Here is a 21,021-nt window from a genome sequence, read left to right as displayed (position 1 = left end):
TGTGGTTTCTGTGTGTGTGTGTGTGTGTGTGTGTGTGTGTGTGTGTGTGTGTGTGTGTGTGTGTGTGTGTGTGTGTATAAATGCTTGCTATGTCGCACAAAGCAGACCCAAGCTAAATCACACTAGAAAAGGCCACATCAACAAGAGCATACATCACTTTAGCTTTATGCTCCATGTCTATAAATGCTTGCATATCTTTTCATATGAATATTTCAAAGGGTGGAAACTAATAAATGGAAGCTGATTGATGCCATTTTATCTCTTGTTGGGTTTTATTAGCTTTGTGTCAGCTCCTCTGTGGGTTGTTTAAAAGAAACCAATAGTTGTTGGAACTAAAGAAAAGCTCCTATTGACTTTCTCTAATCAAATCATCACAATAATTTATGATAAATCTACTACTTGTAGATTTTCAGTGGATTGTTGAATTTGATGCATGTACTCATGAGGTAAATTTTAGTTCATTTTTTAAAAATTGATGCATTATTTTGTTCTTTTTGATGGTGGTAACAGTGTAAGGGGAATTGTTGAAGAAGTGCTTGCTTGCACTTCCTTACAGAAGTCTTCACATCCCTTGAACTTTTCCACTTCTGGTCATGTTGCAGCCACAAACCTCAATGTGTTTCATTTGGATTTTCTTTGATAGACCAACACATAATATTGCATAAATATAAAGTGAAATGAAATTAAATGTGGTTTTCAAATATATAAATCTAGAAAGTGTGGTGTGCCTCTGTATTGTGAGCCTTTTACTCTAATTTCCCTTAATATAACCCAGTGCAACCAGCTGCCCCCAGAAGTAACCCATAGCAACCAGGGGGTAATTTAATCTCAGTATATATCCAGTTGTTGTATGAAGTCTAAAGCAGGTTTTGCTTATTTAACTATGTGGGACATGTGCAGAGATTATTCAGAAACACACAGTTTAAAGGAGGTTTCACATTTCCAAAGCTCAGTGGAATAACATGAACACATGAGGAGGAAGTGCTCAGAGGGTGGTTCCTTTTAACACTCCTTCAGCCTGTGTGGCATCTGTCTTTGGGCGTCACAGACACTGAAACACTCCTCAGTCATAGATGCAGTCTAATCTCGTGGTTATTAAACAGTCAGTGGACATGTAGGAAGGCTGAGATGGGAGGACTGGACTTGAAGACCTGCCCCAACCAATTCTCATCCAGATATCGGATGTGCGGTCACAATCTATTGTGGGTAAGGGAGGGAAGGTGTTTTCCGGGGAAATTGACTTAATCAGACACATGGAACGCAAGAGCAGGGAAAAGGTTGAGTGGATTTCTACTGGCAAACACGGTTGACGTTCTGGTAGGGTTGGAGGAACTCGGGAGGGATTAAATAGTGGAGAGTACAGGTAAAATGGAGAGACAGAGGATGAGGCATGGCTGAATAAAACTGATTAGAGATTAAAGCTCGATGCTGTCATGTGTGTTGACACTTGGGTAGTGAACCATTTGGTTCCTCGTCAGTAGAGGCGACCTTATGAGGAAGTGGAAACTCGAGGTTGGTGAAAAAGCACAACACAAACGTGCCAACAGCCCACAGTCAAGACATAATTCCAATGTTTGGACGTCTTACTTGTCAGTGTTTAGTCCACCATCTAAAAATAAAAAATCTGGCATTTAGCAAACACTACCAAGACATTATCATCTTGGTAGTGTTTACCGAGTCCTTTACCATACAAAGTCTCTCACTATTCTAGTTGTACCTGGGAGGCAAATCATCCACACTGTTGATCTCCTTTTGGTCCCTTGTTCATGATTTCACCCAGTTTTATCTTTATCTGCCATGTTTCTGATAGTATTATTGTCACTGTTGACGTTTCCCAGTCAGCTGGACGTTGGCAGAAACCGGTCGAGGACATGGAGGTTACATCATATGGCCTTGCTTGACCTTGAGTAACAGTACAGCAGACTAGGGAGTATAAATCAGGCCTTTACCAGAGAAGCAACCAAGAGTCCCATGGTAACTCTGGAGGAGCTGCGGAGATTCACAGCCCAGAATATCTATCAATTAGATAACTTATCATTTTTGCACCCAAATACAAAACTCTTCAAGAGGTATAACTACTTCTACATCACTGATCATTCTCCTGATAATGTATCTAAAAGGAACATTTCCCTGAAATCACCTCAGCAAATTTTTTCACTTGCAGATAAAAAAAAATGTCCAAGATGTTGCTTTCCCCCGAAAAAGAAGAAAAAAAAAATCTGTTAATTAGCGTAACTATGTTTCTTTGTCAAAAAACTTTAAGCAATCTGTCGACAGAACTCGAGGGGATTTTCCGTATCACTGCTGGAGCTGCTGGCCCGTTACAGGAAGTGGAGCAGGTATGGGAAATGAAATGCGAGCAGGGTTTATAAAAGATGAGATGGCTCATCAAATGATGGGTTAAACAGTTTTTTTGTTGTTTTTTTTTCACGGCGCTATTTGTGGCCTACGGCTTTGCACAGCACACTCACACTGACAGACGAGCATGGAGACGCTGCTTTTTCTATTTCCTCAATTTAACTACATGGCCCCGAAGGAGGAAGCATATTTCAGAATGTTTGCTGTAGAGGACTTGCAGTCACCAGCGATGAAGGACGACAGCAGGTTGGTGTCTGAACTCCACTCCTTTTCAGTCATCTAAAGACTAATTTAGAGCAGATTTACTGAAGATGTTTATTAATATACGTGTGGAACTGAAACTGCAAGGCAGCAGATTGATTTTAATCAACACTACCACTTTTACAGCTTTAAGTCGTTCCCAGCGAGCCTCTCTGCTTTTTATTAAGACTTGTCAGCTAACCTGACTTATCTTTTAGGTCATTCTTTACCACAAGCAAGCGGTGTAATTAATTGTGTGTCATGTCAACCACCGCACAATGTGTCAGAGAGGAAAAGTCTGTAATAAGTTGCTGATTTGCTAAATAGTGCCACAAGTGCGGCGCCGAGTGTTTTGGAGCTTGATGTATTTTCTGCCTTGTTTTGCAGACAGAAAGACAAAGAGAGGAAGAGCCGACTAAGCCTTTTTCTCACCAAGTCGGGCTCCCATGAAAACGTCAGTCCCCATAAAAAGACAAACACGACAACGAGCAAGTGAGGCACAATTCATTATTTTCACGTTACAGCCGCTATTATGCCAGGCGACCGTGATTCATTTTTAACTTCCCCGAGTTTCCAGTGGGCCCTATGTCGACTCATTAGGCGGCATGCAGAAAACCTGGCGAGGAGACGGCTCTCTGAGAATCCCCACAAAAACATTGCTCGCCGCATCATTAGGGAGGATCTGACCGTTTGTCTGACTCTTTTGTCCTGTCTTTTTTATTTTTTATCTGCAGCATCTCACCAGAGGCAGCCTTGCAGTGGAGCGACTCCTTTGAAGAGCTGCTGAAGCACACAGGTCAGTCCGAGCCTCGGAAACTTTCACGGCAGCGCTCGTTTAAATTGCTGTCCGAACCAGTCGATTCGACTGTCAGACGCTTTTGCTTTATATGGGCTCAAAACTGGAACAGAGCGCTCGCAGCAATAAATAGACAATGGAGATGACAGCGGGAGTTTCACTACATCTTTTAATGTTTTGTCAGAACAGACAGCAATACAGAAACTGTGCAACTTCCTCCTAATCACAGAAGTAACACTTTAGGGCCACACTGAAACCCTGTGTGCTGTTTTGGAAACATTTTTAAAGATGCCTTTATAGTTACTTGTAAACCTGCTGTGAATATTTTTTATGTTTTTTACTGAAATTATTTCCGTACATGGGGCTGGTGGTGGTAAATACCAAGGTTTTAACAAGTTCCAGTTTGAAATCGGTAGTTTACCATCATACCAGCAACAAAAATCACATATGATGAAAGGTATTAATGTTCAGAACATAAATATCAACATGGAAAATGTTTTCTAGAGATTGTTGAAGGAAAATCACAGTTAATGCTTACTTACCACAGACCAACTAAAAGCTAAGGAAATTAGATAAACTCCTGATGAATTCTAATCCTGGTAGACCTACTTTCCACTAGTCACTAATTGCTGATGACATAGTCAAAAGATGGTGCTATTTTCTATAAGAATTAAAGTTGGAGTATGTAACTTTTATACAAAAAACCTGTTTTACGTATTAAAACTGTCACTGTGTCGTGATGGTTTAGTATGAGACAGATAATCTGAAAAAAATCAACCGTCTCCCACTGTTCCCTTATATGAATGCTAATGCTAATTAGCACAGCTTACCGATGACTGTGGGTAAATAGTTTTCCTGGAACGGTGAGTTGTTCTGCTGCCATTAGCACATTGAGCAGCGCACACACGAGGTTGATTGACAGCATTAAGACCCTCCTCCTGGATCTGATGGATTGTTTCTGCAGATGGCAGTAGTAACTAAGGTAGGAGGCAGAGGAGAGACATCTTTTCACAGATTGTCTGTCTCGACACGTACCATCAGGACAAGGTGACGGTTTCACGAATACGTGACAAAGGATGGAAAACATGACAACACATATTATGAACATGAAGGAGTCTTCACGATTGTTTATGACTGTTGTCCTGAAGAGTCATTCGGTAAATAATGACACTTTTAATGCAAAGTTGACACTTAATGGACTTTTAATGCAACTTTTAGTACAACTTTGCATTAAAAGCGTCATTATTTACCGGTGTTATTCAACTTATTTTAAATCAGAATGGGGAAAAACAGGTTAAGGATTAAATTTCAGAGAGAACAAATTTAAGAATCCACCAGCATTTACATCAGAATCTACTCAGGATTATGAGGAAGCCGTGTCATTTCTATTGCTCACAGAACAGGCCATGTTCTCTTACACCAGTATCTTTAGCTTGCAGACAGCTGTGAACACCGAAGAGTTCACTGTTGGCCAAAGAGGTCACTTTCAAACAGGAAGTAACGCTGATCTCTTTTAGTCAGAGTTGGGAAGTTTGGACTTTCTGTCATGTTAACATGCCAATATGATAAAACGACCAATACAGTACTTGACAGAATTTCCCCCAAATTATAGAAAAGTTGATCGACAGTCCCTGTATGTCCAGTACTAGAACATCTCTTTCTTTACCACATGTTGTTCCAACAGTTTGTGTTTCTGTTTTTTCAGATGGGGTGGAAACCTTCTCTCAGTTCCTCAGGACGGAGTTCAGCGAGGAAAACATCGAGTTCTGGTTGGCCTGCGAAGAATTCAAGACCATCGATTCAGAAACCAAGCGGCTGTCCAAAGCCAAATATATTTATACCGTTTATATAGAATCGGAGTCTCCTAAAGAGGTACGGTGGTGGCATCTTTATGTTCTCCAGAACTGCGTAGATTTAATGGCGCAGAGCTGTGAACGCGCCAGTGACATTTAACATTTTCTTAGCTTATCTGTCACTGAGGCTATTTGAGATGAAATATTTATGTCACCGTTATAAAAATAACAGTGGGCGAGGACTAACACACTCCATAGTCATGAGCCTGCGGCGAGCTGACCTTTGTGAACAATCATTAGCTGCAGCAGCTTACTGAGGTCATGTGCATGCATGCTGCAAAAAGCAGGCCGAGTTATTTCTGTGTGAGACGGTTGCGGTTTTCAGACAATTTGCGCTTGATGATGCGACCACCATCTGATGCGCCATTCAAAGCCTGAAGCAGTTCAGGCTGCTGAGGAGTCTGCTTGTCTGGTTTGAGGTTTTGAACTGTCTTTGCAAGGCTAAAGAGAGCATCTCCCACACACTTTCAGTCTAGAATGAGCACACATTTAAGAGGGTGAAAGGCTTTTTTTTTTCTTCTTCTTCTTCTTTTTTAGCATGGCAGCTTGGCTACCGTGAGCATTGTAGTTCCTGTTGTGGACGGTTCGTTTGCAGAAGAGATAAACTTCTACACCAGCATGCAGGATAATAATGCAAGATATGACGAGCGCATTTCACAAAGGGCATGTCTGAAATCATAAAAATGTACCAACGCTCTTCCTCGAGCAAATGTGGGACTTCCCCCGTCTTTCTTTGGGGAACCTTTCTCAGCCCTTTATCTGTTCATGTTTTCCAAATTGTGAATCACAGAAATAACTTTCTGATGCTTTTACTCCTCCTCACAGAGTTATTATTAGTAGGGCTGCAGCTCACAATTCTTTTAGTAATTCACTATTCTGACCATAAATAATCATTGGTACACTGCAGATTTTTCTTTTAACCATTTAAGCTTATTTTATACAGACAAAGAAGGGTTATTTAATCAAAAATGCAAAATGTATATATTTTTTTGTACAGATTTGGCTCTTTGACTGCTCTGAGTATGTTGCTATTTTCTCAAATTGCATGTTTTAGAGTCTATAATCTAATTAGCGCTTAGTAAATTAGTTGACAATTATTAGAATCACAATTAATCCCATTAATTGTTTCGACCCTGATTCATAGCTGGCATTCATTGTTAGGACTTTGTGTGATTGGCCAATTCAAAGTACTGCAAAGTTAGGAAGTGTCAGTAAAATTACACATTATTTAAAATCTTTTTCTTTTTCTTTTTTTTTTTTTTTTTACAAATATAATATGGTCTCTATGCTATGGTGGGAGCAGGGAAGCCATAAGAAGTTTGCAGTTTGCATCAAGCTGTGTAGGAGACACAGCGACCACATGAGGCAATCTCCACTGGTTGGGTCAGACCTGAATGTCTGTCTGGCCTTCAAGCAAAGACTTCACACCGCAATGAAACGCACCAACCCCACCGTTAGGAATGGCTGAATCAAAGGTCCAGTTCTGAATCAAGTTTGAGAATCTGCGGCAAAACCAGGGAACAGCTTCACTCCCTGAGTTTAAGTCATTTGGCAAAAAAAAAAATCCAGATTCTAGACATGGAAGGCTGGTAGTGAGTCCAAACGACCTGCAGCTGTAATTACAGTAAAATCTGATTGGTTGGTTATAAATGTATGCCTGCTTTTACAAATTTTATTGTGAAACTTCTCAAATATGCACTACTTTTTGTTGGCCATAACCCATAAAATAGGAAGTTTGAGGTTATAATATGACAAAACCTGATAAGTTCGAGGGCTGTCGATTGTTTTGCAAGCTACTCTAAATCTTGACCAACAAAGCTAAAATCATTCACGTCACTCTTCTGGATATTTGTTTTTAATGCCCTGCCTACAAGCCGTGTCTCCTGTTCTAACTGGTTATACTTGATGTTTGACTTTGCTTTAACACAGGTCAACATCGACTACAACACAAAGATGGTCATCCAGAAAAATATGGAGCACCCAACGCGGGGCTGCTTTGACGCAGCCCAGATGAAAGTCTTCAGCCTGATGAAAAAGGACTCCTACCCAAGGTTCCTGCACTCTGACATTTACATGCGCATCACTCGGAGGAAGGGCCCCGGAGCCACCATGTTCCGCAGAAGGTCACGCTCCTGCGTGTTTAACGAGCGGGGGGAAGCCAAAACTGAGCCCTCAGCTTGGTAATCGCAAACGTTGCACAGCTGTGTGGAATGGATTCGCCATCATCCGGGGGACCGTCTCTGATTTGCAACACAACTGTTGAGACACGATGTGGTGTCTTAATTTAGGCCCCACAGGTTCTGTTATGTAGAGTGCAATATTTTTGTGTAACAACAAATTTCACAACGGATGACTTCTCAGACGCAGCACCACAGTGAATTGACATTAATAGTAATTTAAATGTACAATTTGGGAAATATTTCCTTCCATTAGTTTTTGTAAGATTTCCATCTTTCTTTCAGCTTGGTAAATTTCATCCCATGGTTCTCTCGTTTTACCTTAGAAACGGCTAACAGGGAAGGACAGAAACTGTTGTTAGTTTAATTTAGCTATCTTTATTTTCCTGACTGTTTATGTTTCGTTTTTTTATTTGCCTTGGAAGTCAGAGCCTGGATCTGGATTAATAATCATCTCTGAACCTTGCTGGGTTCCAGTCACAGTTTTATAAAAACCACTATGGTTTGCTCTCTGTTGTGCTACATTACCATGCTAATAACTATTAGCCTCCCAAGCTGATAATGATGGTATTCTTCAGAGGTTTATCCATCCAAACACCGTAGCAGTGTCATCATTAGAATTAATTTATTAACTTTATGAAACAAACGTTAGCATAGCATGGCTGCCATATTGGATTTTCAGGCCAGATTGTGTGAGAAACGTCTGACCTTTCTAGATGGAATTCTGACTTTATGAAGGAAGTAATTTCCTCTAATATTAAAGTTGGATATTGTGACTTATGCAATTTCAGTTTGTGAATTAAAAAGGTAAAGCGATTAATTAAAGTAATGGGTTTTTTTGAGACCTGCCATGTTTTTGTATGCCTGCTACCCATTTGTTTCCTAGCAACTTAAAGCCAGCACAGACAGCTGTATTTTAGTTTTATTTTTTTTGCTTTCCCACGGTGTTTTTCGCTAAGCTAGGGGTAACTTCATGCAGACACGAGCTTGTTAACAACGTTGTCGTTTCACGCTTGCCTTGAAAACGAAAGGGCATTATTACCAGAAATGTGGATGTACGTATTCTGATTATTCACTTAGCAACAACAGCCCGAATCCATCCTGGGAGGTTATTTAGCAGCAGTAACATTTTCTGCTCCATCGGCTAAAATATTCTGAGCCCAGAAAGGGGATTGCTCCGCTGGATGCTTCGTGGATGCGGTTGCCTTTGTGATGCACTGAATCACAGCAGCCTTCAGTGAGGATTTTCTTTAAGACTTTCTTAAACCTTCCTAAACTTGAATGAAAGTGGAAACAGTTGAGGAAGGGATGCAGTTAAAGTGCTTGTTGAGGCAGGTCCTCCCTCTGTACAGTCACAGTATGTTACAGATTCATAGTTATCCTTAAGTTTTCATTAAAACTGATGATTTGCGTCTCTTGCACTGTCGACCCCCCCAACCCCCCATGTGAATAACAACCAGTGAAAGCCTGAGGTCGTATTGACTGAGAAGCACCTAACGGTTTTCTTAACATTCGATTAGATCATGCATGTCTGCTTGTCGTGATCAGATTCCCTTCTCACACACACCGTGTCTTCTCTGAATACTAATATTATGGCACATTAAGATTGCTGTTTTTTCAGTTGCCATCTAATATAATTTATGTATTACTTGATCTCCTTTGGTATTCAACTGCTGTAAAATGTACATACTCTATGTGGACAACATCAAATAAAAAAACTTTCCTGTAAAATCTGTTAATGAGGCCATAAATGACATTAATTGCTTTGAATGAGCGCATAAACAGGACAAATAGAGCTGTAATGTGCACATATTAAGCCGGTGGGAAACACCGGTTGCATGTAGCTCCCTATACTAAATCACTGAAAAATTAATGACCCATATCAGCTCTAACCACTGGTGAGGAATTATTTATGTTACTGTATACGGACGGGGCGAGCTGTGCTTCTCGCAAATGGAAGTAAGTATCAACCCAGACGTGCCTCTGCAGAACATCTGCATATTTCCAACACGCCGAGATTATGTATGGACAGCATCGGGGTTCGCCTCATTTGCGCTGAGGTTTCTAGTAGCCTTCACAAGGTGGAAGTCCTTCGGAGAACATGTTAGTGTCAATCTCCTCGAAATCTGTGCAGAATATCTGAAAAATTCACATTATTTATTCATCCCACTGGAAGACGGCAGCACATGTGCTGGGCTTCGGCAGGGTGAAGGTGTGGGTGGCGCTGGGGTCATGATTTCCTCTAATTGCCTGCTAGCATTAGCAAACATGGATCCAAAAGTTTCCCTGTCAAACAAGTCACAACTGAAGAACAACTCCTCTTAAAGGGATAGCACCGGTGGAAGAAATCTCCCAACGGCGTCTTCATGTAATTGAAATCCAGAAGAGTTGTTCTGAGAAGAGCTAATGGCAAAGCAGACTTATGCCACCTTTAAATGAAAGCTGTGCTGAGGTTGGAACATTTGAAACATTTCCTCTGAGCTACTAATAGAAAGTAAAGCAGTCTGGAAGGAGGTAGCGTAAAAACATTTACGCTACTTTACCGCAGTGATCATAATGTCTGTTCTGTGTCTAAATGGTGCAGAAAAGTGTAGGTTAAAATTGGATTTTATATACATATATCTATATATATTTTTGTTTGGGGTTTTTTTTTCTTCAGGTTTTTTAGTGTTATTAAAGGTAAAAATGTAAACCTGTTTCATTTTTGAGAGAAAGAACCATAAAAATAAGAGCAGAAAGAGCCTGGCTGAAACTCGAACCTGTGACCACTGCCACAAGGAGGGCCACGGTTCTCCATACATGGGTCGTGTTTTGCCCCTGCGCCACCACAGCACCCCATTCTGCTGTTATTTTGGATGATATTCAGGTCCCTTTGTGGCATTTCTGAATTTCTAATTGTCTAATTTTAGGCCCCAGTCCGACCAGGCAGTTTGAATCTAAACTGAAGACTGCATACACTTAACACTGACTCACTGGAGTGAAGTGCGTGAGTTAGCCTCAATGTCATTATTAGGTCTAATGCCCACTAGGAGTTTTTATATCCTCTAGTTAATAGTTACCCTGAGTGGCACGCTTGACATTTATTAATCTAAGTAGCTGTTTCACTCAGGAAGATCACTGGTGGCGCACAGGGCCAACCTCACTTTCTCATTCAAGTCATCATCGGCTTGTTTTTAAATACCAATTTAAACCTGACACGGGTTTAAAGATGAATTAAAAGCAACTTCCACACAAACCACTCTGATGCTGTTGTGATTGGACTCGCTCTAAGATGATGAAGTCCGCTTTGGTCTTTGCCCCTCTCGGATTAGCCTATAGCTTAAGGCTCCATGGCCAACCACTCTGGATTTGTATCAAAGAGACTTATCCATTTCAGGTAACGTTTTTTTCTTACAACCTTTTAATAGAACTTTACTTCAAAAGTCCTAAACTACTTACGAGGCAGAAATCAGTTTGACTGAAGAAATAAACGTGAAAATGGAGATAAATGCTAGTATGAGGAGACCTAAAAGCAAAATAACTTGTTTAAAGATTGGCTTTTTTGAGCTTTACATGATGTTATAATGTTATTCCCTCATTAGAAACGTACCTGGAGTGTTGCCTTGATTCTTTCTATGTATGTTTGAGAAATCCTCGAATCTCCCATGGCAACCATTCAGCTGTGGAAAATTCCTGGTTGGACTTAGCACCGCCTTCGGTTTCCAAGTTTCTGAGCTTCCGCCTCACAGAGCACAACTCCCCCACTCAGTTCCTTCAGACTAGCCAGCAGCAATTAGCAACACCTGGTGGATAAGCTGAACTCATTATGCTAGCTACTTCTCAGTATAACATTGGTAAAAACGTTGTTAAAGGGTTAATAGAGGAATATTGTGATGACTTCCTGAAGGCAGAGTTTCAGGAAGAGCAGGGGCTTCTTAAAGAGACAGAGGCCCAATTTCAAGGAGTTAAATTACAAAATCAAATTTCTTTAACTGAAGTTAACATAGTTACTTGATTGTGCTATAAAATGCCCCTATGTGCCAGGGAAATATATAGTAGTGACCCTTTAAAGTATCCAAATAGCAAGCTTAGCTCATAATTTCTCAAATACATGAACTAAAAGATTCTAATTCCACTCTTAAGATAATCAGGAGTGTTGTGTCCCCGGGCTAAATACTCTGCAAGCTTTACGCAGGTTGATCACATCTCAGAAGCTCTTTTATCTGACCCCATGTGAGACAAATCTAGAGATTATTTGACTGCCAGACTCAGATATCGAGCCGTGAAATCCACCCCCTTGAAAATCTGTTTTCGCTCGACGCCCGCAACCATATTGACGAACCTGGATAAATCTCAGAGCAACTGCAGACACAAGGCCACATTAAGTTTTGAAAGACTCAAGGTGAGTACCTCCTCCCCTTCCAACGCAATGAAGCCCTCACCGAAGCAGCACAAACGTATTCAGAGGATGCAGTTAAAAAGCCAACACAACGCCAAGTTCCCTCCACTTCCTAAAGTGTGTGAATGTTGTATCGAGAACAGGTGGCAGGTTTCTCTTTCAGCCAGCTGCACACTAAATATCAGGATTCTGAGAGGCTGCCAGCAGCATGAGATCTGTAGAGCTGTGCTGGAAATGAATCATTATTAAAAGGATTTTTTTTCTTCTTTTTTTTCACCGCCATTTTCCTCATCTCCTTATCCCATCAAAGTAAACAGAAGCCGTGCAAAATTGTATAGAAAGATTAAAAACAAATGCTTACTGGATTACTTTCAAGGCTTTCTAAATGTGTGTATGTTTTTTTAAAGGTCTTTTTTGGCTCTCTAGGCTTTTATTTAACTGTGGTCAGACAGGAAGTGGGTTATGAAAGAGGGGGTTAGATACGGAACAAGGACACCGGGCCGGGAATCGAACCTCTGACGGCCACGGCGAGAACGAAGGCATCCGTATATGGGTCTCTTCCCCTGCGTCACGCAGCGCCCGGTTCTTTTTTTTTTTCTTCTTCTTCTTCTTCTTTTTTTTTCTCGTTTTGTTGCCTCCTCCTCTCCACCTTCAACCTCCATCCTGCTGCCTGTAGCCTCAGTGGAGGAATCAAAAACCCGTTCAGGTTCAAATGAATAAACCCAGCAAGACCAACAACAAAGGGAGAGTCTGACGAATCCAGGGCTGTTGTAATTACACAACATAATGGAGTTTAGAGAAGCGGAGAGAGAGAAGAGCTGCGGAGGACTACAGTGCCACCGTGTGTACGGTGAAGGTAGTGCAGCCCTTTCTAATGAAACTATGAAAACAAATTAGGTGCTCTTTAACAAAATGTGCCTTTTTAGATAGTTGGGAAGCACTCTGCTATCTGTAACCTCTAATGGAGGTGGGAGGGGAACAGTACGCTTTGAAATGACCAAAATAAAAAAAAGAAGAAAAAGGCTTAATCTGGACAAGAACATCACAGTCGCTCTGCAGTGGCTGCGCGCACCCGGTCACCCTTTTTTGAAAAACAAATTCCTCGACTTGCTGCTTCTCCTCACATGCAAATGGGGGTTAGCCTGGGTGTTTTCCATCATCTGCTGCGATTTACATTCTGGTTCTGTCACATTTCAGCCAATGGTCAAGAAGGTCAGCGAAGGCGGGGGGAAGAGAGAGAGAGAAAAAACAGGCACTATTTGTATGTGTAGTGTGTGTGTGTGTGTGCGTGTGCGTGTGTGTGTGTACAACCAGCAAACCCAGAGGAGAAGTGAACACTCATATATAGCCAATGATCTGTTATGCTAATGTCTGCTGCAGCAAACGACACTGCAACTGTCTGTGGCTCCGGAGAGAAAAAAGAGAGAGACTCAGATATTCTTAAAATCATGTTAGAAACAGTGGAAATGCACTGAGACGTATAGCTTACACATGCTAAAGCTGAGGCTAATAGAACTGAAACAAAAGCTTCATATAGAGGCGATATGGATTCTGCTGCGTTACCCGCCTCCTGGGGAATGCTGAATCAAACTATGAACATGTGGGCTGGAAAAAAACATTTAATTGTTTCATTTCATTCTTTGTTTAAAATGCTTCAGCTGCTCTGTACAGAAAGCCAATAAGCCAATTAACCGTGTTTCTGTCAAGCTCATGATTGTTTGGTTTGGTCGGATGCTTAGCGTTCATTTAAAAATTTGAGAAACATTCTGGACCTTCAGAAGTGAGATTTTAGAAACTTTGAATGCCTGATGATTAGTTAATTCGCCTGTGGTAGACCGGTGTCTGGTCACTGTGAGTTTGCAGAAAAGTGAAGATGTTTCTGAGTTTTAGCTGCTTAAAACATAAGCTGAAAATGTTCCTAATTGGCAGATATTCCTAATCAGCTGTGACTCATCAGTCCACTTTAAGTCCAACGAGAGTGGAGTAAGCTTCTTAGATTTTGAGACAGGTGCAGGAGATGGTTTGTTTGTGTTTTCTCTTTTTTAAGGGATTTATAGGAAATGTATTTGGTGAGTCGGACTGGTGGCTCACACTAATCAAGAACTACTACAAAGTTCAGTTCACACACCATTAACACTGAACTATGTATGCTCATAGCTCACCTCAAGTATGGATTAGTTCTCATTTACTTGTCGATCTCTTTGTGACAGCATGGTTTAGCATTATTCGAACTCGGAGAATATGGAACCTGGTTGTGTGAGCACATTTCTTTAGTTCTTTTCTGGTTTTACTGGCACTAGTTACATCTATGTGATTGGTCACATAGGAAGGTGGGTAACAAGAGAGAGGGAAGGCATGTAGCAAAGGTCATCAGGCTGGGAATCGAACCTGTGACAGTTGAATCAAGGACTGTGGTTTCACCTCTGCTGCGCTGCAGCGTCACACCTCTTTAATTCTCTGTTGTTCTCTTTGTGTTTGTCTCTACTGAGTATCAGGGCCATGCTGGGAACTGATAGTCATATTACGAGAATAAACTTATATGGGAATAGCTATAATATTATGAGAATAAAGTCGTACGAGATTAAAAATCGAAATAATTCGTTGTCATAATATTTCACAAAGTCATAGCATTATGAAAACTGTCGTATTGTGAGAATAATAAGTCATACAAGAATAAAGTTGTAGCGAAGCAAAATGTAATGTTTCAGTTGTTAGCTGTGTGTTCTGTGACTTTGTGTTTTTATGATGTAAAGCACTTTGAAATGCCTTGTTGCTAAAATAAAATTTGATTGATTGATTTGGTAATAACATAAGAACAGAGTCATAGTATTAAAATATTTTAAAAAATCGTCATGTTATGAGAATAGTCATAGTATGTCGCTAATAGTCATATTGTTATGAAAACAGTCATAATACAAGAATAACATCATAATATTTCGAGAATAAAGCAACATTATTACAGAAATAGTCATAACCCGAGAATAAAGTCAAAATAATATGAGAACAGTTTTCATATCATGACTTTGTCATTCCACTTATTTATTTATTTATTTATTTATTTTTAATTAAAATGGCCCTGATACTCAGTCATACTACACAAACTGTAGTTTGCATAATTTCATGCTTCAGTTGTCAGGAACCAACACAGAGTTGAAATCTGGAACATCAAGACCAAATATTTAAACTTCTACGATGCTGACGTTCCTTTTTGACCCCGACTCTGTTCAAACATCAGCTACGTTAAAGACAAAATCTAATCTTGGCTATATTTAACTCTGCAAATGTCAAAGAGTGAAGTTAGAAGTGGCAAAATTCATTAAGCTGTGAATCATTCCCTTGTTTGTTTTGCCTACACCTGCAAAGCCTCACGTCTCACTTCCTGCCTGCATGAGACTCCCACCATGTCTCAGAAACAGAAGGTCATGACCTTTCCTCTGATATTGTTGCATTTGAAGCAAAAAAAAAAAAAGAATGTATTAGAGTCCAGCTTAAAGCAGAGAGAGACCAGGCTCCACCAGAACAGAATGTGTTCAACAGCTTGAACACACTCACACACTCACACACATGCACGCGTATGTACTCACAAAAGCACAGCAGTCACCATGGCCTTACCTTTGAAGGTAAATGTCACGACCCACGCTGAATAAAGACGCTAAAGTCTGTCCCAAAAGTTTCTCAGTTTGCCACTTTCTTTCCTCTCTAGAGGAATGTAATAAGCAGGAGGAGCTGTGGGAGATTCTTCATGTAAAAACAAAACCGCATTGCTAAATTCAAAGTTCAACATAAAGTTACATTTTCCTGTGTAGATGTTACCAAACTTCCTAAATGTCTCTTGCAAAAGTAAAGACATTTCATATCCAACAACATAGTGTCATCCTACTGATATAAACGGTTTTGGTTGGAGTTATCATAAATTGCTAATATCGACTAAAACACAGGCGGTTAGCTTTCTGCTAACGCTAAGGCACCTATTACCAGGAATAGCTTTACAGAACCTCAACAGAAAAAAATCCAAACCAAACATTTACAGTCTGGGTTGACTGAAACTTTAAGACGTTAACGCTTTTCCATTTTATCTCTTTTCCTCCACAGCCAACCTAGGAAGGAAGAAACATGTTGAATGAACCACTGCTACAAATTTACTCAATTCTCTTACTATTCCTCCGCGCAGCCTGACTTCCTTCATACATCTCAACAAAAATCTCTACAGACCAGTCAGATAACTTCATGTCATAGAGGTGAACTTGTCAGCAGACCATAAAACAAGGACAGGTGTCGTTGTTGTCGTTGCCTTCTTACTTCATCAACGCTTTGCCTGAAGCTGAAGGAACGGTTTTCCAACTGATCAAGAACTTCATGCTGAGATGTCTGACTGCATTGAAGAAAGTTTCAAACGCCCATCAGGGTTCATCATCACCTTTCAGTCTTCTTACTGAACATGTATGCTGCAGGACTGCTTACATAATGAGGACGATGCACAAGAGCTGAATGTATTCGGACAGGAGCAGGACTCCTGCAAAGCTCCTGGCGACTGAAAAAAAAATGGTGAATGGAGGAAATTCTCCTGAACACATTTCTTGTGTATTGCTACTGAGTTTGAATCCTTTTCGTTCCATAATCCTGGAATCACACACCAAATTCCACCATGTATTTGGCTCTTAGTGAATCAAAGATGAAGCCAAACTGGAAAGGTTTCTGAAAAATTTAGTACAACCCAAAGTATAAAGTTGCAGTGAAGACGTTTGCATACTTTTTCAATAATTATGAAGGTGAACTTAATTTAGGACTATTTCCACATGCGTAATTATGCAGCATACAGCTTCAATTAATGTTCCCTAATCGACAAAAGATCAAAATTATACAGACATTCACCTAAGTCTTTAAAGAGATCATCCTGACTGTTATCTCTTTAATAGCCAAGGCCAAAGACTCTTGACTTTATATAATAACTCATCATTGAATGCAGTTTGTATTTTTGTCTTTGGTACTCAAGAGAGTCACTTGTTCTCATACAGTTAAGAAACTTGTGGAAAGTAACAAAGCTACTCGGTCACATGTTGGCGAAAGTCATATGGCAGCGTTTCTTCACAGCTGCTGAGTTCACAATCAGCTGTTTGAAAGTACAACATTATTTGAAGGTTTGCCATTGTTTTGAAAAATGCCACATCAATGATTAGTGCAACTGTGACAATGTACAACTGCTCTCATTGTCAAATTAAATTCCCTCTGAGCAAAGATTTAATAAGGTTTGAGCTACTTGGCTGAAATGACACCTAAATAAAGTTAACTCACCTCAAAGAAACAGTTAAATTGTTGAAACTTGGGCACAACAAGGTGTTCCAACATAACCATGATCCTATTCACACCAAACCTGATTTTTAATTGGATAAAACTGGCTAAACTTCTGACACTGTCTACTCAAAACCCGCCCAGGCCCAAACAATAGATAATTGTGGACCATGTTTAAAAATTTGGCCTGTAGCATAAAACTTGCAGAAGTTATGAACAAGAAACATTAACAGTGTAAGTATGAAGTTTTTGCGCAAACTGGAAGCATTTGCCCTCGCCATCATATAAAACATATGAAATGTTTATAGTTGTTCTTCATTGTACAGCTGAATGGTTTGATCCCTGAACTCTGAGATCTAAACCTGAAATGACAAGTGGCACATTAATTCATCGGTTCAAATGACGAAGTGAATATGTGAGGTTGATCTAAAAGTTTTTATACTGCATCTGGAAACATGATTTATTAAGCAAGAGCAAGCGCAGCAAAGCAAAAGCACTTTAAACAGAATTATTCACGTGAAATGTGAGCCTGCTCTCCTGTAGTAAATGTGACTCTTTGCAGTCAGTCTTGCTCTTTTCAAACTCCACATATTCTCACACAAGTGTTTGGCTTTTTTTTTTTTACGCTCCCCGCCTTTCAGTCAGCGCGGAGGAGCCCCAGGAGCTTCGGCGATCTCTTTAATGCTCCAAACTTGTGTCACGGCGTGTGAAGGCGGATGATAAATCAGTGCATTTGGTGCTTTTGTCTCCTAAGTAACGCCGTGCGGATGCAAAAACTGCAGGCATAACGAGCTCTGTCCCTCATCGGCCAATTTGTTTACGGCCATTTGCGTACGGTCATGATCTTTTTACTCGGTGCTTCCTGATCGCTTGCTTGTTGTTTTAAGTAGGTTTGGTCTTTAAGCTCAAAAATCTTGAGCTCCACCACAGGAATACCGACAGTCAAGACTGAAATCTGACTGAATGCTTGTCGTCAAAGCCTTAAAGAACTTTGCTTGACCCCATCCTGACCTGAAACGCTGGAATTATCCAGTCGAGTCATGCAGTTATTCCTTATTAACACAACCACATGTGCATATTAGTGATAACCACCGCTGTGGCCCAACAGGTGAGGTCAGCCTAAATCACGGCTGAGCTCTCTCTTCCGCATGTTGTGGTAGGATGCCCTGGTTCTCCCAACAACAACACTTTGCATGCCCATTTCCATATATTCCATCCGCACTGGGTGGGGTGCGTCGACGGAGTGGGGGAGATTTAGATTTGCTCAGTCACTCGACTCCAATCATTTGCGAACGGTCACAGCCCCAACCTCAACCTGGCAGGACCTCGTCTCCGTCGCCCGTAGCAGAAGACGATGGAGATGGCGATAAAGTGAGTTTCTGCATGTATCATTATTGGGCCTTTAGCACATTTCAGCAGGGAACTTCACACAGCAGCCATGTGGAAAACACCAAGGAGTTTTTCACTCACTGTAAGTCTCATTTTTTACTTTGGGGCATTAGTTAGCCTCACGTTGTGAAAATGGTTTCGCAGGATTTATCAGGATGTCGTAGATGTTTACACGTAGTGGTCACAGATAACTTGGCTAGTCATGGCTCTTGATGCTCTTTTCAAGGGTAGATTTTGTTGCTTTCCCAAGGATCCGCTGAACGATGTTGAGACTTGGAGCGAATCTGTGGATAAAGTCCTCGGTTGCAAAGGTGAGGATCTTCAAATTTTGCTCCTTGAGTCATTGACAATGGATAACCAGAGGCAAAGTCAGAGACTGCAAACCTTCAAAGTACAAAACATCATTTGGTCAAGATATCTTCTCATTTGGAGGTCCTCGTTCAACTCGGTTCAAAAATACTACATAGATCCCAAAGGGAAATGTTGCTGCAACTCACCTTAACTCAAATTGTTCAAAGAGTTATAATGATGGCTGTTGGTAGGAAACATCTTTCGTAGAGTGATGGTTTGTACATCTGGAACAGTTCATACCCAGTAATAAAGATAGTAACAGATCTTAGAGTTTTTAATTCCCAGTTGAAACAATGGCTTAAACAAAACTAAATTTGCGAACACTGATCAATACCAACCTACTTTGTTGTGGAGAGTTAGCTGTCTCTGATATGTATTTTCATGTTTTTCTTAAGTTCCAAAAATTTTACATATGTGTCTCTGTGTGTGTCTGACAGGAACCTTTAATTCTAATTCGCTGTCTTTTAATAAAGGCCCAATCAAGGACTGGGTTTGCAAATTAGCCTGTGGCTAGAAAACAACAATTGCTTTGTTTTTAACATGTAACATTGTTTAATATTCTGTCCCTGATGAAACGAATGTGAATTGAATTGAATTGAATTGACTTGACTTGACGCGACACAAATCTCCTGACCCCATGATTTCCAGCCGGACAGATTGCGTTCCGGGAGTTCCTGAAGTCGGAGTACAGTGAGGAGAACATCCTGTTTTGGCTCGCCTGCGAGGACTACAAGAAAATCAAAACGGTCCCAGAGATGATCTCATCCGCCAACAGGATCTATTCCGAGTTTGTCCACTCAGAAGCACCCAGACAGGTAAAAAAAAAAACAAAACAAACATGTCGGACTGAGTCGCTTCCATTCAGAACCCCGCCACTCTAACAACACTCTGGGTCATATTGTTTGATTCCAGATCAACATCGACTGCACTACCAGAGAAAACATCACAAAGAACATCTCCCAGCCGACTCTGACGTCTTTCGACACAGCGCAGAAGCTTGTCTACAGCCTGATGGCCAGGGATTGCTATCCACGCTTCCTAAAATCTGACATCTATCAGGGACTCCTGAGGAAAGCCGACTCCAGGTGACTGTTCCGATGGAAAAGGTCCCGTGAAAACCTCCTGCTGGGCTGCGATGCCGCGTGGATAACCGGTTTATCCCGCACCACCCCATCCTGGAGCATAGGGAATGTATCTTTACTTCTTCTCAGCCTGTGTGGTTCTGTAGTGAGTTGCAGCTCTAGAGAATTTACTGTTTATTTATGTTAAGACGAAGGTAATCCTGTAGGAAACTGTGCACATTCATCTTCCACAATGATCTATTTCTCTAGTCTATGACTACACAGAATCAGTTCCTTTATTGTAAAGTATTATCACAACTTTGATTGATTATGCGGAAAGAAATGCTGATTTGTTCTGCAGGTTTTTCTCTCCATTTTAATATGCAAACACAGTTGTATCTGTCTACTTTACCCTCTATTTAAAGTTTATTTCTGTTTGCAGTTTTAAAACATCTTACAAACTAAATTTGTTCAGCTTGGGTGTGGTCCTTCTGAGTACAATGCAAATGAACATTAATGATCTGCAGGATGCAAAAAGGTCATTTGAACACCAGGTGGCAGCAAACGTCTTGAAGTAAAAAAAAAATGCCTCCACATTTCCTCTATGGAAGTCCAATAGTGTCACAATTCGGATTTGGTCAGATAAGTTGAATAAATATTTTCACGTGTAAATTTAAAACCTTTAAAAACACACATTAATCAAATAAATACATGAATCAACAATTATTTAATGTTCTAATGTTTTATATTCAATTCCTGGATGAATGTGTGAATAATTCTATAAGATTTTAATGCATTATTTGATTATTTATTTCATTACTTCATTATCTTATTTGTGAGACACAAAAATCAGAGTCAGTGGGAGGGGCAAACATTACTGTATTTTTATTATTGTGAAAGTTAACCAATCCAGATCTCAATTCAATTCAATAATCAGAATATTTTTTATTATTTCACGAAATATGAAACCACGAATAAGTGAAATGACTGTAAATACTTTTAAAGCACAATGAATTTACTCTTAAATTAACAATACTGATATGTCCTTATTTGGTAATTTATTGACCCATTTACATATTTGTTGTTTTGAATTTTTTTTAATCATATGTACTTATTTCAATTTGACTTG

The 21,021-nt window shown here is 40.3% G+C and overlaps 2 protein-coding genes across 10 annotated transcripts in view; both read left to right on the top strand.

Annotated features, from left to right (window-relative positions):
• Nucleotides 1-9,155, top strand: part of rgs18 (regulator of G protein signaling 18) — a 21,375-nt gene extending 12,220 nt beyond the window's left edge. The window contains exons 2-8 of one of the 6 annotated variants that reach the window (XM_016672930.1): nucleotides 1,513-1,516; nucleotides 2,278-2,339; nucleotides 2,463-2,604; nucleotides 2,983-3,090; nucleotides 3,333-3,394; nucleotides 5,100-5,266; nucleotides 7,177-9,155. In XM_016672930.1, coding sequence (XP_016528416.1) covers nucleotides 2,486-2,604; nucleotides 2,983-3,090; nucleotides 3,333-3,394; nucleotides 5,100-5,266; nucleotides 7,177-7,431 — 711 coding nt within the window. In that variant the 5' untranslated portion in view covers nucleotides 1,513-1,516; nucleotides 2,278-2,339; nucleotides 2,463-2,485 and the 3' untranslated portion in view covers nucleotides 7,432-9,155. Of the gene's footprint in view, nucleotides 1-1,512; nucleotides 1,517-2,188; nucleotides 2,340-2,359; nucleotides 2,605-2,982; nucleotides 3,091-3,332; nucleotides 3,395-5,099; nucleotides 5,267-7,176 lie in introns of those variants that run through there. The other 5 variants (XM_007554887.2, XM_016672927.1, XM_016672926.1 and 2 more) reach the window with 5 other exon arrangements.
• A 6,047-nt stretch (nucleotides 9,156-15,202) lies between these two features.
• On the top strand, nucleotides 15,203-21,011 carry LOC103139988 (regulator of G-protein signaling 21-like). Of its 4 annotated transcripts, none has more exons than XM_016672855.1 (4): nucleotides 15,203-18,462; nucleotides 18,731-18,791; nucleotides 19,480-19,646; nucleotides 19,744-21,011. In XM_016672855.1, the coding sequence occupies exons 1-4, from the start codon at nucleotides 18,253-18,255 to the stop codon at nucleotides 19,918-19,920; spliced, it is 615 nt and encodes a 204-aa protein (XP_016528341.1). In that variant the 5' UTR covers nucleotides 15,203-18,252; the 3' UTR covers nucleotides 19,921-21,011. The 4 variants fall into 4 exon arrangements, with proteins under 4 accessions (XP_016528341.1, XP_016528340.1, XP_007554948.1 ...); XM_016672854.1 differs by having other exon boundaries at nucleotides 15,204-18,462; nucleotides 18,707-18,791; XM_007554886.2 differs by having other exon boundaries at nucleotides 18,361-18,462; nucleotides 18,712-18,791; nucleotides 19,744-21,008.
• Nucleotides 21,012-21,021: the final 10 nt, after the last annotated feature.

This window comes from Poecilia formosa, unplaced genomic scaffold (assembly GCF_000485575.1).
Source record: "Poecilia formosa unplaced genomic scaffold, Poecilia_formosa-5.1.2 Scaffold67, whole genome shotgun sequence".
NCBI lineage: Eukaryota > Metazoa > Chordata > Actinopteri > Cyprinodontiformes > Poeciliidae > Poecilia > Poecilia formosa.
The sequence above is the reverse complement of the archived record's forward strand: the minus strand, read 5'-3'. Positions and strand labels throughout refer to the sequence as shown.

Bases quoted from the DNA above. Each gene is read 5' to 3' on its own strand.
- LOC103139988 (XM_016672854.1), top strand. From the start codon at position 18,253: ATGCCCTGGTTCTCCCAACAACAACACTTTGCATGCCCATTTCCATAT. The intron at 18,463-18,706 runs GTGAGTTTCTGC...GCTCTTTTCAAG, and splicing joins ACGATGGAGATGGCGATAAA to GGTAGATTTTGTTGCTTTCC. The intron at 18,792-19,479 runs GTGAGGATCTTC...CATGATTTCCAG, and splicing joins TAAAGTCCTCGGTTGCAAAG to CCGGACAGATTGCGTTCCGG.